We start from the raw sequence: 12,349 nt of genomic DNA, 5'->3' as shown, positions 1-12,349 counted from the left end.
TTTAGACATCCCAGAATCCAATTCTGGTCTCTCTCTTTTTTGTGGGGCTGGAGAATGTCCTGATACCATATTAAAGGCCAGGTTGTATCTGGGATTGAACGGGACACACACAAAGAAAAAAGTCAGTGCAAGGAGCCTTTCTCTCAATTTGTCCCTAGAGTAAGGCCAGTTGTGATTGCAATCCTTTGTCTCTTTGTGGCACAACTCCCCCATAACATGCCAACCCTGCATGCTAACAGCCACTGCATCTGGTGGGTCACACCAGGTAGCTCATGATGCACCCACCTAAGGAGTTGTGCAGCAGGTGCATTTCCTTTTTTAATTCCCCCTCAAGGAGAAATAGTCTCTTTCAAACTTTCCTGTGGCTGCCCAGTGTAAGGCAGTGCTTACTACCGCAATCTTCCCCTAAGGATAGTGGGTAAGATTTTATCAGGGAAAAAAACCCTTCCTAATTTGTTATGTTTCAAAAGAAAATGAGACGTTAATTTTCTTCTGAAAAGTAAGTTTTTCATTTTTTGCTTTCTATGGTAACATAGGCAAAATGTAATAAAGCAGAGTTTTATATCTAATCCCTACCATGTCATATTAAAAAGAGGCTTATTTATTTTCCGCCTTTCAGAGATATAATGAAAGGAAAATTGTTTTGGTTTCATAGAGCAGTGTCTTGATCAATAACAGCAAATGTTAGTTTAGTGATTTAAGTGCAACAAAATCTAATAATACTCTTCTATATTGCTAATCTATGCAGTGTAAATGTTAAAATCATAGGTCTTGTTTCAGGTTACAAACATGAGCAAGCTAGTTGTGACTGAGCAGAAAAATCAGGGGTGCAGCTGGATTTAACTGACCTACCTACCCAGCTAATACAGATGGAATACAAAATTGGTTGGTTTGAAACCCAAATCTAATATCTACAGAAAGAAACTTCCCATAGAAAGATTGTTTGTGCGAGAGGATGAGGGAAAGGATACCTTTTTTAGTAGCCATAATTTTTTTTAAAGTAATTTTGCTTAGTATAAATGACCTATTTTTCCTCCCAGGTTTGTTCAATGTACATATCAAAGCAAGATTTTTCTAATTGTCAGTAGTGCAGTGTCAACCAGCTATCTGAATATCAAGCTGTGTGTGTTCTTAACCCATCTACAATAAAGATTCTGGAGAATCAGAATTCACCATATAATTTTGTTGATGCATGCTGCAGAATAGAATGCAGCTTGCTGTTCTGCAACTATATAAGGATCCACAGTACTAATTAACAAAAGTCATTAATGTAAGCCTGTATGATTCTTACACAACTTTAACTGATTGGATGGAGATTTGTAATTTGATTTATAAAATAGGTACCTGTCAATAATATTTGGGTGCATTTTACAATGATTTGAAAAAGTCAGATGTAATAACAAGTTTTAACATATCTACCTCTTTCACCAATTTTCAGATCAACACTACCCATTATAAAGGCTCCCAGTCTGTTCTTCTTAAAATTCTTCCCACTTGAGTTTGTAATAAATGAGCTGCTGACTCCTCTTGCCTTCCACTGTAACTGTACCTCCTAATCACCTCATTAACTTTTCACCCTTGATATCCTTTCTTTGGCATAGAGTCTCACTGTCAGAAAATAGTTGCTTACTTAGCTGGGCATCAGTAATAGATTTGTCTTGGAACTATATTTTGAAATTGGTGCATTATGACCATGAAACAGTTGTCATACTCTTCATGTCTCATTTTCACTGTGCAGGAGAGTGCCCAGCAGTGACTTGTTGGTAACTCACTTGGTTGCAGCGTGGCAAACACCCAGGTTTAAAATTAACCTTTTAAAAATCTATTTTCCCTTTTAAAAAAGAATAAAAGCCTTCACCACTTTATTAAATTCAATAGTCTCCATTTAACAACTGATAATGGAAAAATTATCTTTTACAGTGGGCTAAATCTGGCACCAGTAGCACGACTCAGAGGTACCTGGGAAAAGCTGCCAAGCAAGTATGAAAAGCACCTTAGAGACCTTCAAGATCTTTTTGATCCATCTAGAAACATGGCAAAGTATCGGAACATTCTTAGCAGTCAGAGCATGCAGCCTCCAATTATTCCACTCTTTCCTGTTGTCAAGAAGGATATTACATTTCTACATGAAGGTAATTCTCTACGTAGAGAAATAATAAATCAATGCATAGAATAATATTTTAATCCTTTCTTTTGTGTTCAGTGGTCTAGATGATACGACTAAAAGAATAACTAGTATAATTCACTGTGTATTCTACCCTTGATTAAATTGAAATATAATGCAGAATGCATAATAGAGGAAGCAGATCCTAGACAAAAATGAAAAATTCAGTGTAGATGTTAAATATTTTAAAAACTGCAATTAATAGTCATTAACTACCTCTGAGGTTATGATAGAAGAGCTTTTGACTGTACTAAACAATGTTAAGAACACTTCAGATATGTTTCTGTCATAAAAATTCATCATTACAGTGTTTGTAGAGTGAGATTCATGTAATGGCTTGCAGATGGTTACCAGGATACAGCAACTCTTAATTTTGCTTTAAAATCTTCCCCGTATTTAAAATACTTCCCTTGTTAACAGTTTTCCATTCAACATGATTAAAGCTTAAAGGATTCTAAATATGCCAAGTTTTCAGCTGTTTTGTCTCAGAATTGCGTGAACTAATTTAAAAGGGTAAACGTCAGATTCATTTTTGCACCATTTTAACATAAAATAAATCTGTGCATAGTCAAATTGTTTCATTTCTCCCCTACTGACAGCTGCCAATTTAGAATTAGATTAACAAGGGTATAGTGAGCATTCCTATCTACTTCGAGTCGGACTGACTGGCATCTGTATTCTGCCACTATGCTATTTCCTGGTTTTGACTGATACTTGAATTAAAGGCTTTTGACATCTGCTGAAGGGTGATATTATGGGAGACAAATAACATGTCAGCCTTAGAAAAGTACTGAATGTTGCTTATATTTGTTGTACATATTTCATTGCACAGGAAATGATTCAAAAGTGGATGGCCTGGTAAATTTTGAGAAACTCAGAATGATTGCCAAAGAAATTCGACAAGTCGTCAGAATGACCTCTGCTAACATGGATCCAGCTGTAATGTTTAGACAAAGGTGTGCAATTAAACAAGAAAGTAGGATTAAAGATCTCTCTTATAAAGTGGGTAGAATGTGGGTTTGTGCAGATGACCACATTTATGTTCCATTATGGTTTCATTTATCATTATGTGTACCAACGGGGATTTGTAAGAGTAAGGAATATATTTTAACGTGGTTTTAAAATGAAAATATTCCTGTTTTATTATCCATATTCTGGCTAACGCTTTGGGGTATGTTAGTACACAAATTATTTATTTCATTATGGATCACAGACAAAAATCACTCTACCTGAATTCAGCCTGAGTATAATCAGGCTGTATGCAGGTGAACTGCATGGTAAAACCACCACCATCTCCAATCTGGGATTAAGAAGTGGGGCTATTTGTAGTCCATTGTAGTCCAGCAGCTATTCCATGTCAGTTGTGCAGGATGTTGGAGTCTCGAGATTCATGTAAATATACATTCTATGGGCCTTCCTGTGGGCCAGCCATATTGCAGCCTGTTGAATTGGCTTATGCTGGGGCAGTACAGAGGCCCCCCACTTACCCTCTTCCCCCATGGTCCTCTCGTGCAGCCTTGGCTCGGGTGGGTCAAGGTGATGCCCCATATTGAATCAGTAAGAATGTGTACTGAGTTCCATTGGATGAGGCACTTGAGCAGTCTTATTATCTTCAAATTATGCCCTCAATTATATCTTTCAAACTTTAAGTGTAACTAAGGGCATAATGTGAGGAACTAGGTGAACCTGAGGGCAGAGTTTGCTTCCAGAATCTTTATTAATGATTGTGATGTACAAGCCAGAAGGAACCTAACTTGATATTCAATTCACAGGGTGAGTTTTCAGGACTGGCAGTTAGAAAAAGCACCATTTTACTTATAATGTGAGCAAATTTGGTGTGTAATTATTGAGCTACAAATGTGGCATCTCACAACGTCATTTTAGCATAGTCACATCTCAGAGAAGGATATCGCTTTCATGCCAGTATAGATTATATAAGTAAAAAGTCCACATTTAAAATTAAATCCTCAAAATATTCATTTGATGCATTACAGTGGCTCATCAGAAACAATTACAGTTATATAGGTAAACCATGTTTACAGATCAGTTCTGTCTATAAATCTGTCTATACCTTAAATGCTTCACAGGAGACAGTGAAGTCTAAATGTTACATTGAATGAATACCAAATAAATAGTTCACCTGATGTGCCTTTTAAACGTCCAAAATGCCTCTTATGGGGCATATCAAACAGAACACTCTCACAAAATGCTTTGTCTACTATTGTTATAAGTAGCACCTGAGTTTAGAAGGGAGACATTTTTTCACTTCATTTATAGTCATTTTGTTTCTCCTGTCTAGTCAATCAGCTTCCTCTCTTATGAAAGCCCCAATAAAACGTTTTTGATTAAAGAAGACAAATTAACAAAAAAAACAACTTGTATTGCTCATATGAATACTTTGACAAGTTCACTACCAATTAGAACAAAGCTTCCAATTCTTTAGAATATATTTGTCAAATAACATATTTTTCCACAAGCAATCAAAATGAAAACGTATACATTTATAATGATCCTGTTTCTTACATGTTTCTTATGATTATAATCCTAATGCATTAAATTTAATTAATCTCCTTATATTTCCTGCAATGTGAATTTTTCTAAAAGATATAAAGGTTTCATTCTGTCCCTCAAAAGTAAATAACAACAGTTAAGCTGTTTACATTTGATGATGCAACATCTAAAATGGATTTGTGGGAGGTATTTAACATGAAAAGTTAACTGAAATTTGGCTTTAAATTTGTAAGTTTAAACATAAAAACATGCAATATGTTCTTCTATGGTCATTAAAATATTGTAAGGAGTGCTGCCCCTGCGTTCCATTAAAACGGTATATTATTGGTTGAGAAGAATGTTTGCCTAATAGAAATTTTTCTTTTCTGTACTTTCCTGTCTACATCTTTTTCTTCCTGACTCTCAACTGTGATATTTTTCCTGTGCTTTTCTGTTCAAATACATGCTTCAATGTATATGGCTCTTGCTTACAGGAAGAAGAGGTGGAGGAGTTTGGGGTAAGTGTAGAGATATGCAACTAAGATAAACAAAGGTTATGCAACTTTTAACATACTGCATCCTCCTCATTAATGCATGTATCTGAAATAAATACAGCATGCATTTTATTAACCCTTCAGTACATATTTTTGATAAACAGATTTAGAGGAAATCAGAAATGAACACTATTTCCACTCAGTTTTGTACCCCTGGGTTGATTTTATGTTTTAGATATGCTGTTTCGACTTCAGTTTCATGCAGAAGGAGAAACTGTTATCTAATTACAGTGTAATGCAGAGTGTTTATGAAAACAAATACAGTGCCTTTTAACACCTATCTGAAAAGTTCAAACTATTACCTGTTGTTTTATACTGTAAATATGCATTGGGTTATTGTGATTATAATCCTCTCTAAACTTTTAGTCCAATTGTAATTGTTAGTTGCACAATATCTCATGTATTTAAACTGTACTTGCAAAGGATTAGATCCTGCATTTGGACACATTCCAAAATCATTGACTTCATTGGGAGTTTTGGTTGTGCAACGAATGTAGAATAGGGACCAAAATGATGAGGGTTGAGAGTGCAATATGCTTGGCTAATGAATATTCTAACCAATGCCTGTATATTACAATGACTTAATACATTCAGGCAGATTAGTGCCATTATTTGACTTCCTAGAGCTTCCATTACAGAAAAAAGAACTAAATAGCAAAAATAAATAAAACAAATAAAAACTAAAAATAAATAAATAAATATAAATAGGAATGATGTTAAACGTACCTCTGCTATTATTTCTTTCTCCCAAGTGGTCTGAAGGACAATGACATAGCTAACAAGTTCCAACCTTCGGATTATTGTTGAAAACAACTAAAATGAAAATGAGAAAAAGTGTGTGATTTTTTAAAGGGAATTGACTTTTTAAAAACTCCATATGTGTATAAGAAATAAAACGTATGGCTCATTAATGATTGAGTGTAAAGTTGTCTAGTCATCCACCTACATCTCTTTTGGAGGGTTTTCCTTATGTAAATCAGCACAGTAAATTTCTGCCAGTAACACGTCCCTCCCTCCCCCCCGCAGAGATCTTGATACCTGTTCATTGGCTGTCCCTCTTTCCACCTCTCTGTAGAGGGGATGTATAGCAGGTGGTGCTGTGACAGAAAGCCAGGAATACTTCAGTGAGGACCTACAACTGAGAGTTCTGTTTGTGCTGATGTCAGTTTCTTTTTTTCTTTTTCTTTTGCATTTATTTAAAAACCATTTATAATGATTTCACCCTCACACACATGCTAGCCATTAAGGAGGGGATGGGTGTACAGCAGAGGGCTTTACAAATTGGTCTGCAAAGAATATTTTTGGTTTTTTGTGCCCCTTTTTACTACTTCATGATGCAAAAAGGTGAACTGAAAGCTTATGTATCTCAGCATTTTCCCTCTCCTTTAAGTCTTAGAACTACTAAGGATGCGATATCGGATTCCCTAATTTTGCTGGATTGTTGGGGTCCGAGATGGGGATTGAGACTTCTCATTTCTTAGTTTCAGGGAAGTTGAATTGCAAACACAAACATCTTTTCTTTCCAGTGTGTATTAGGGATTGGATTTAAATAGATTTTAAAATTCCTGTTTTGTTAACAAGTCTAACTCCAGATAGCTTTTCCTCCTCATTGCTTGGCTTTTGGTCTTTTATGATGAAATAAATCCACTAGTTCCCTAGTCATCCATTGCATTCCAGGGTGGACAAGACTTGAATTTCTAAAAACAGGAGAAATTAAATAAATATTTGTGGCTGTCGCCGCTCATGTTCAAGCAAAAAGGGGCACCATCTAAAGTTTATTCCCCTGTTTTAGGTCATGTTTAAAACTGTACATGAGATTCTGGAAGCTAGTTTCCATCCCTGTATGCTTTGCCAGTAGACAAAGGAATAGATTCTAACAGGGAAATCTGTTCCCTCACCCCCGTTATGCAGGGAGCAGAGTGAAGTTTTCAGGGCTTCACAGCTATCACCAACATAAACTATGCTAGTTCTCATTTGGTACCATATTTCTAAAATATCAGCTAGTATCATGGTTTATAGCATACTATGTGCAGTCTTTCATTGTTCCTGACTCTGATAGATACGTACCTACTTTAGCCTTGAATGTATCCAAATGCTGAGAATTCCACAACCTCTCTTGCCATCTTGTGCCATCAGGATGCCTGTAATAATGATATTTTTCCCCCCATAAAATTAACCTGTACTGTCCAGCTGCATCTTGAGATGATTACTACTTTGAATTTGACACATATGAGTGATTGATCCATAATTTATTAAACACTTTTGTTTATATTGTGGACAAATGTGTTTCCTCTTCATCCTTTCCTTAAATTCAACATACCCAGTTCTATTAACTTTTTCTAAAACATTAAGTTTATTTTCCAACTCTTTTACTATTTTGGTTACTCTCTTCTGAACACTTCCTGTTGATTTTGTGAAGCATTGTTACTTGGGAACCTGGATCACTTGGTCTTTTGGCCTTATGCCTTCTTGTTATATTTGTGATATATGCGTATTGTCAAATAGTGGTTGTATATCCTGCCATGCGTGATTTCTTTAATAAGTCAATTACCTTTATAAATATGTTTAAACAGCATTCACTTCTAAAATAAAATTATACCTACACATAGTTTATACAAGTTGGATTTAAAGCTGACTTTAGAACTTACTATGTAGTACAGCTATCATGATCATCATTTATAAAATATTTTCTTGATTTTAATATTGACCAAGATATGCTTCTCTGCTACATCTTGACAAAAGAACAAGAGGTGGTACAGAAGTTTGAATCTATGAGAGATTTAATAAGAGGTTAATAGCCCCTTTAACCTTCAAAGATAGCAAAATTGGATAGTGACCAATAGCTGTAACAATGGATGCTTAAGTTAACTATTTGGAGATCTCACTCCAATTCCTCAGGGAGCAAGTGAATCTAATTAGGCAGCCCTTTTGGCAACCTTAGAGACCAAAGATTGAAGGGGCGTGAAAGGCTGATATACTCATCCATAGACCAGGTGTCTCCAAGTCTGGGTTTAAGCATGTTGATAGGCCGGTAAGAACAGAGCTTGGACTGTCACTGTCCTTCTATTCTGATAAATAGAAGACTGCAGTTTCTTCATGAGCACATTTTAAAAAAACAAAAGATTGCTCTATTGTGGGCGTCATTTCTAGGTGGGAAAATACAATGAAGAGTGAGCAACATAATGCACTTTATATATGTGAGACTCAGCTTTTCTTTTTATCGCAACTTTACCAATTCTTCAAATGTTTTGGGGATCTTAGTGATAGAGTATGATAATTCAGTCATCTTTCACTTCTGCAAGAAAGTAGGCTTTTTGTTTCAGATAAACGTATGCTAAGGACCAAATTACTTAAACCAGCTTCAACACTGTTGGCATATTTGTCTGCCAGTGTAACCAGAATTGAAATGGTAGGGGTTTTGCAGAACAAAACTAAATTAGCAACTCTGTATATGGGCAGCTTACACAGCATTTTGCCTGTTTCTTGCCAGTTACACACTTTCACGAGTAATTCTTCCTAGATTCAATACACTGTTGTCATTTTACCAAATTACTTTAAGACAAATGTTGTTTTAATGCTATTCATCTCTTTAACTCATTTGCATCAGCATGCACGAGCCCTAACTGAAGTGTGCTGGTATTAATCTGCTTCAGCATATGCTACTTAGTACCGTATTCTTGAGATGAACCTGAAGTTTACTGATTTGCCTTTTCATTTTGTAGGTCTCTGAGCCAGGGCAGCACAAACTCCAACATGCTTGATGTTCAAGGAGGTGCTCACAAAAAACGTGCTCGACGCAGCTCACTCCTTAATGCCAAGAAGCTGTATGAGGATGCTCAGATGGCTAGAAAGGTGAAGCAGTACCTATCCAATCTGAATGTGGAAACTGATGAAGAAAAATTCCAGATCATGTCATTTCAGTGTGAGCCTGCATATAGCACTTGTAAGTAGAGCAAACTGCAGTGTAGACAAGACTGCTGGTGAAGAGCATAACCCTCCTTGCCATACAAATTTGGTTACTTATGCTGTTGTGCTAGAAGCTAACAATATGTTTGCATAGAAGAAAACCCCTTTAAAGGACTGTCTCTTCTTCATTATGTACAAGACTTTTAAATGATGACCCCTACCTTCAAACATAAATTTAAGAATGTTTTTAACAAAAAATATTCACTTTAGTAAGAAATTTGTTTGTCAGTGCAGACACTACAAAAACTGGCTAATGCAGTTACGGCAACCCAGCATTTGTCTTCTGTCTTTGGTTGTGCTTGCACAAGTCTGAAGTGACAGCTTTTATTTTTGTCCTTTAGTTGTTAAATTGTATGCCATTTAATCAGTCTGCAAGAGAATTCTATAGTACATTTGATCCATTCTTGCCAGCCTGTCACTTTACAGAATTAGGGAAGATAAAAGTAACGTTTACCATATGAGCTGCAAGGAAATGAAAAGACACAAAACCAATATAGAAACTAGCCATGGATAAGGAGTGAATAAGCAATTCATACATTATGGCTTACAATAAGAGAAGAACAGCAGAGAAAAAGTTATACCAATATTGCCATTAGTGATTGATGAGATTGACATGGCTTGACAGTCAAAACTGAAGGGCTGCAGCAGGAGAAATCTTGTAAACTGAACTTCTTTGAGACTACCTAACTAAATAAGCTATAATCTGATCTATATTTTACCTGTATATAGTACACAGTTCAGTAAATTCCTATTTTTTAAATTAAAAATTATTATTGCATATGGTTTTGATACTTTTTTTTTTTTTTTTTTGTAAATAAAGTTAATGACACCTTAACCAAGATGAGCTGGTGGGGAAGAAATTAAGATTGTTTGGTAGAAGGAAGAAAAAGTATATATTTGCCAAAATGATCACTTTGCACTTAAATACTGTCCTTCATCTGAGGATTTTAGAGTCCTTTAGATTAGTTTAGCTAAACCTCTTAAATCCTTCATGATATAAATAGTATTAAATCCATTTTATAGATGTGTTAACAGAGCACCGTGAGTAAGTGAGTGACTTGCCTAAGGTCACTCTTGGAGTCATTTGCAGACTGAAGAATAGGACTTGAGAAATTTGATTCTCACGCTGAATCCTTAGCTCTTCTTCAGGATCACAGTAATGAAATGGATGATACATCAAGAAATAACTTGCTTGCTAGGTATCTTCCTCGCTCAGCTAACATGGTGTGTGATCTTGCTATATTGTTACCCAAAATAGTATTCAGATATTTTCCAATTCCAAAGAATTGTTTTCCCCACTTTCACATCCACAGGCAAGTGAGGTGTACATACATTCCTTTGGTCATCTTGCAAGGTATATAGTCTCGTGTTTTGGTGTGTTTAATTTTTGTTAACCCCCTCCCTTTTGTGTCTGTCCGTCGTGCCCCCCCCCCCCCCATATTCCCTATGAAACTATTTTGTGGCTATATGCTAGAGAGTTCTCAGAAAGTAAGGAGTAGCAGCAGATAGAACAGCAACAATCCAGGGAAGTCTCTGTGGGAGGGATTTGGGTATTTGTGAGCAGTTCTGGAATAGAATGCTCATGGATGTGTAGTTGTCTTTTCCAAGTTTGAGTTGAAGTTTGGCTGGACTTCAGGAAATCAATGTTTTGATACTAGACCAATAGTTTTCAACCGGTGGTCTGCAGACCCTGGGGTCCCTAGACTATGTCTAAGATTTCCAAAGGGGCCGCACTTCCATTTGAAATTTTTTAGTGGTCCACAAATGAAAAAAGGTTGAAAACCACTGTACTAGAGCAATCTTATTTTATAGGAATGTCTGTTAGGAAGTTGAGGCCAGGTCTACACTTAACTGGAAATTCGGTGACAGTCAATGGGAGTTACGCAAGCTACACAGACTTCTATGCGGCGTCTTCACTGTGCTGCACTGACAGGAAATGCGTTCCCATCGACGCAGCACTACGCCACTTGAGGAGGTAGTTTTAACGTGTTTACTTTTAGATCGATTGAGCGGGTCTTCACTGACCACTCAGTCGATCTGGATAGATCAACCTGACAGTGGCAAATTTGCTGCCGTCAGTGAAGGCATACCCTGAGTGTCTGATCTACCTGTTACTGTGTTACTGTTTTCAGTCATTTTTTTTTAAATGCCAACATCCAAATAGAAGTGATGATCAAGAAATATATGCCAGTTTTTATATCTCTCAAAATATCTATGGGTGCACTTGGCAGAATTTTATTTTTATTTTTATTTTTATTTAGGTGGATAATACCAATGTTTATTTTAAAGCATTTTAATTTTTTTATCAATTTAAATTTTCACAGTTGTTGAAAATTAAGGGGGGAGACTAGACAATAGGAGCAGAAGACAATAATTAGTTAATGACAATAGACACTGAGATTGAAAAAGTTTAAAGCTTTATACCCATTAAAACATATTGTGAACATTACATGTCAGTATATACATATATATATATATATCCTTCAGTCAAACTTAAGTTCTCAAGCAGCATTTTTTCTTACTTTGCCTATCTGTTAATTTCTATTATTATCAGTGGAAATATTTTTTCATTAGTGAGTGTGTGCGTACAGTGAAATAGATGTTTACTGATAAAATCTACTTCTTCCAAGCCTTTTTATGGTTTGTTTTTAAGGAATAAATAGGGATACCATCAATGAATGTCCAGTGCTGTTCCATGTTAGTATTGAGAACAATCTCAGAAATACTCACTAATTTTAGAAAGTGAGTTTGTGATTAGTTTCTTAGCCCTTTTATTCCCCTGTAATTTTCTGTTAAAAGACCTAAAGGGTCATATTTTCAATTTTTTGACACTATCTTCATCTGTGCATTGTAGAGGGCTCTCTGTTTAGAATTTCTCTTAATGTTATTGCTTATACAAAACATTTATTAAAAATTCTTTCTGTCATGGCAGTGATTTGGGATTCATGCAAATGGACACACTTGAATCCAGTTAGTGGTTCTGAACTCCATGTTGGCACTGTCAGAGAATATGCCAAGAAACCTAAAGAAAAAGAATTGCTTTCATGAACAAGGAAAGCACAGCATAAACACAAACTTTTATCTGCTTCTTGTGCTCAGTGTTTGGCAATAGCACACTTGGAGGCGGAACTGCATTTTATTTTTTATATTTAGTTTTCTCCTTTAGTAGCAATAA

General features: G+C 35.9%; 1 protein-coding gene across 2 annotated transcripts in view; it reads left to right on the top strand.

Annotated features, from left to right (window-relative positions):
* The window catches only part of RAPGEF6 (Rap guanine nucleotide exchange factor 6), a 230,283-nt gene that overhangs the window by 189,725 nt on the left and 28,209 nt on the right, over positions 1–12,349 (top strand). Inside the window, exons 20-23 of one of the 2 annotated variants that reach the window (XM_067566522.1) lie at positions 1,921–2,132; positions 2,997–3,120; positions 5,149–5,172; positions 8,931–9,151. In XM_067566522.1, the coding sequence (XP_067422623.1) occupies positions 1,921–2,132; positions 2,997–3,120; positions 5,149–5,172; positions 8,931–9,151 (581 nt within the window). The remainder of the gene's footprint in view (positions 1–1,920; positions 2,133–2,996; positions 3,121–5,148; positions 5,173–8,930; positions 9,152–12,349) is intronic. The other variant, XM_067566525.1, reaches the window with a different exon arrangement.

This window comes from Emydura macquarii, unplaced genomic scaffold (genome assembly GCF_026122565.2).
Source record: "Emydura macquarii macquarii isolate MOO-44397 ecotype Brisbane River unplaced genomic scaffold, CSIRO-AGI_Emac_v2 contig_2768, whole genome shotgun sequence".
NCBI lineage: Eukaryota > Metazoa > Chordata > Testudines > Chelidae > Emydura > Emydura macquarii.
This window is presented reverse-complemented; position numbering and strand designations above follow the sequence as displayed.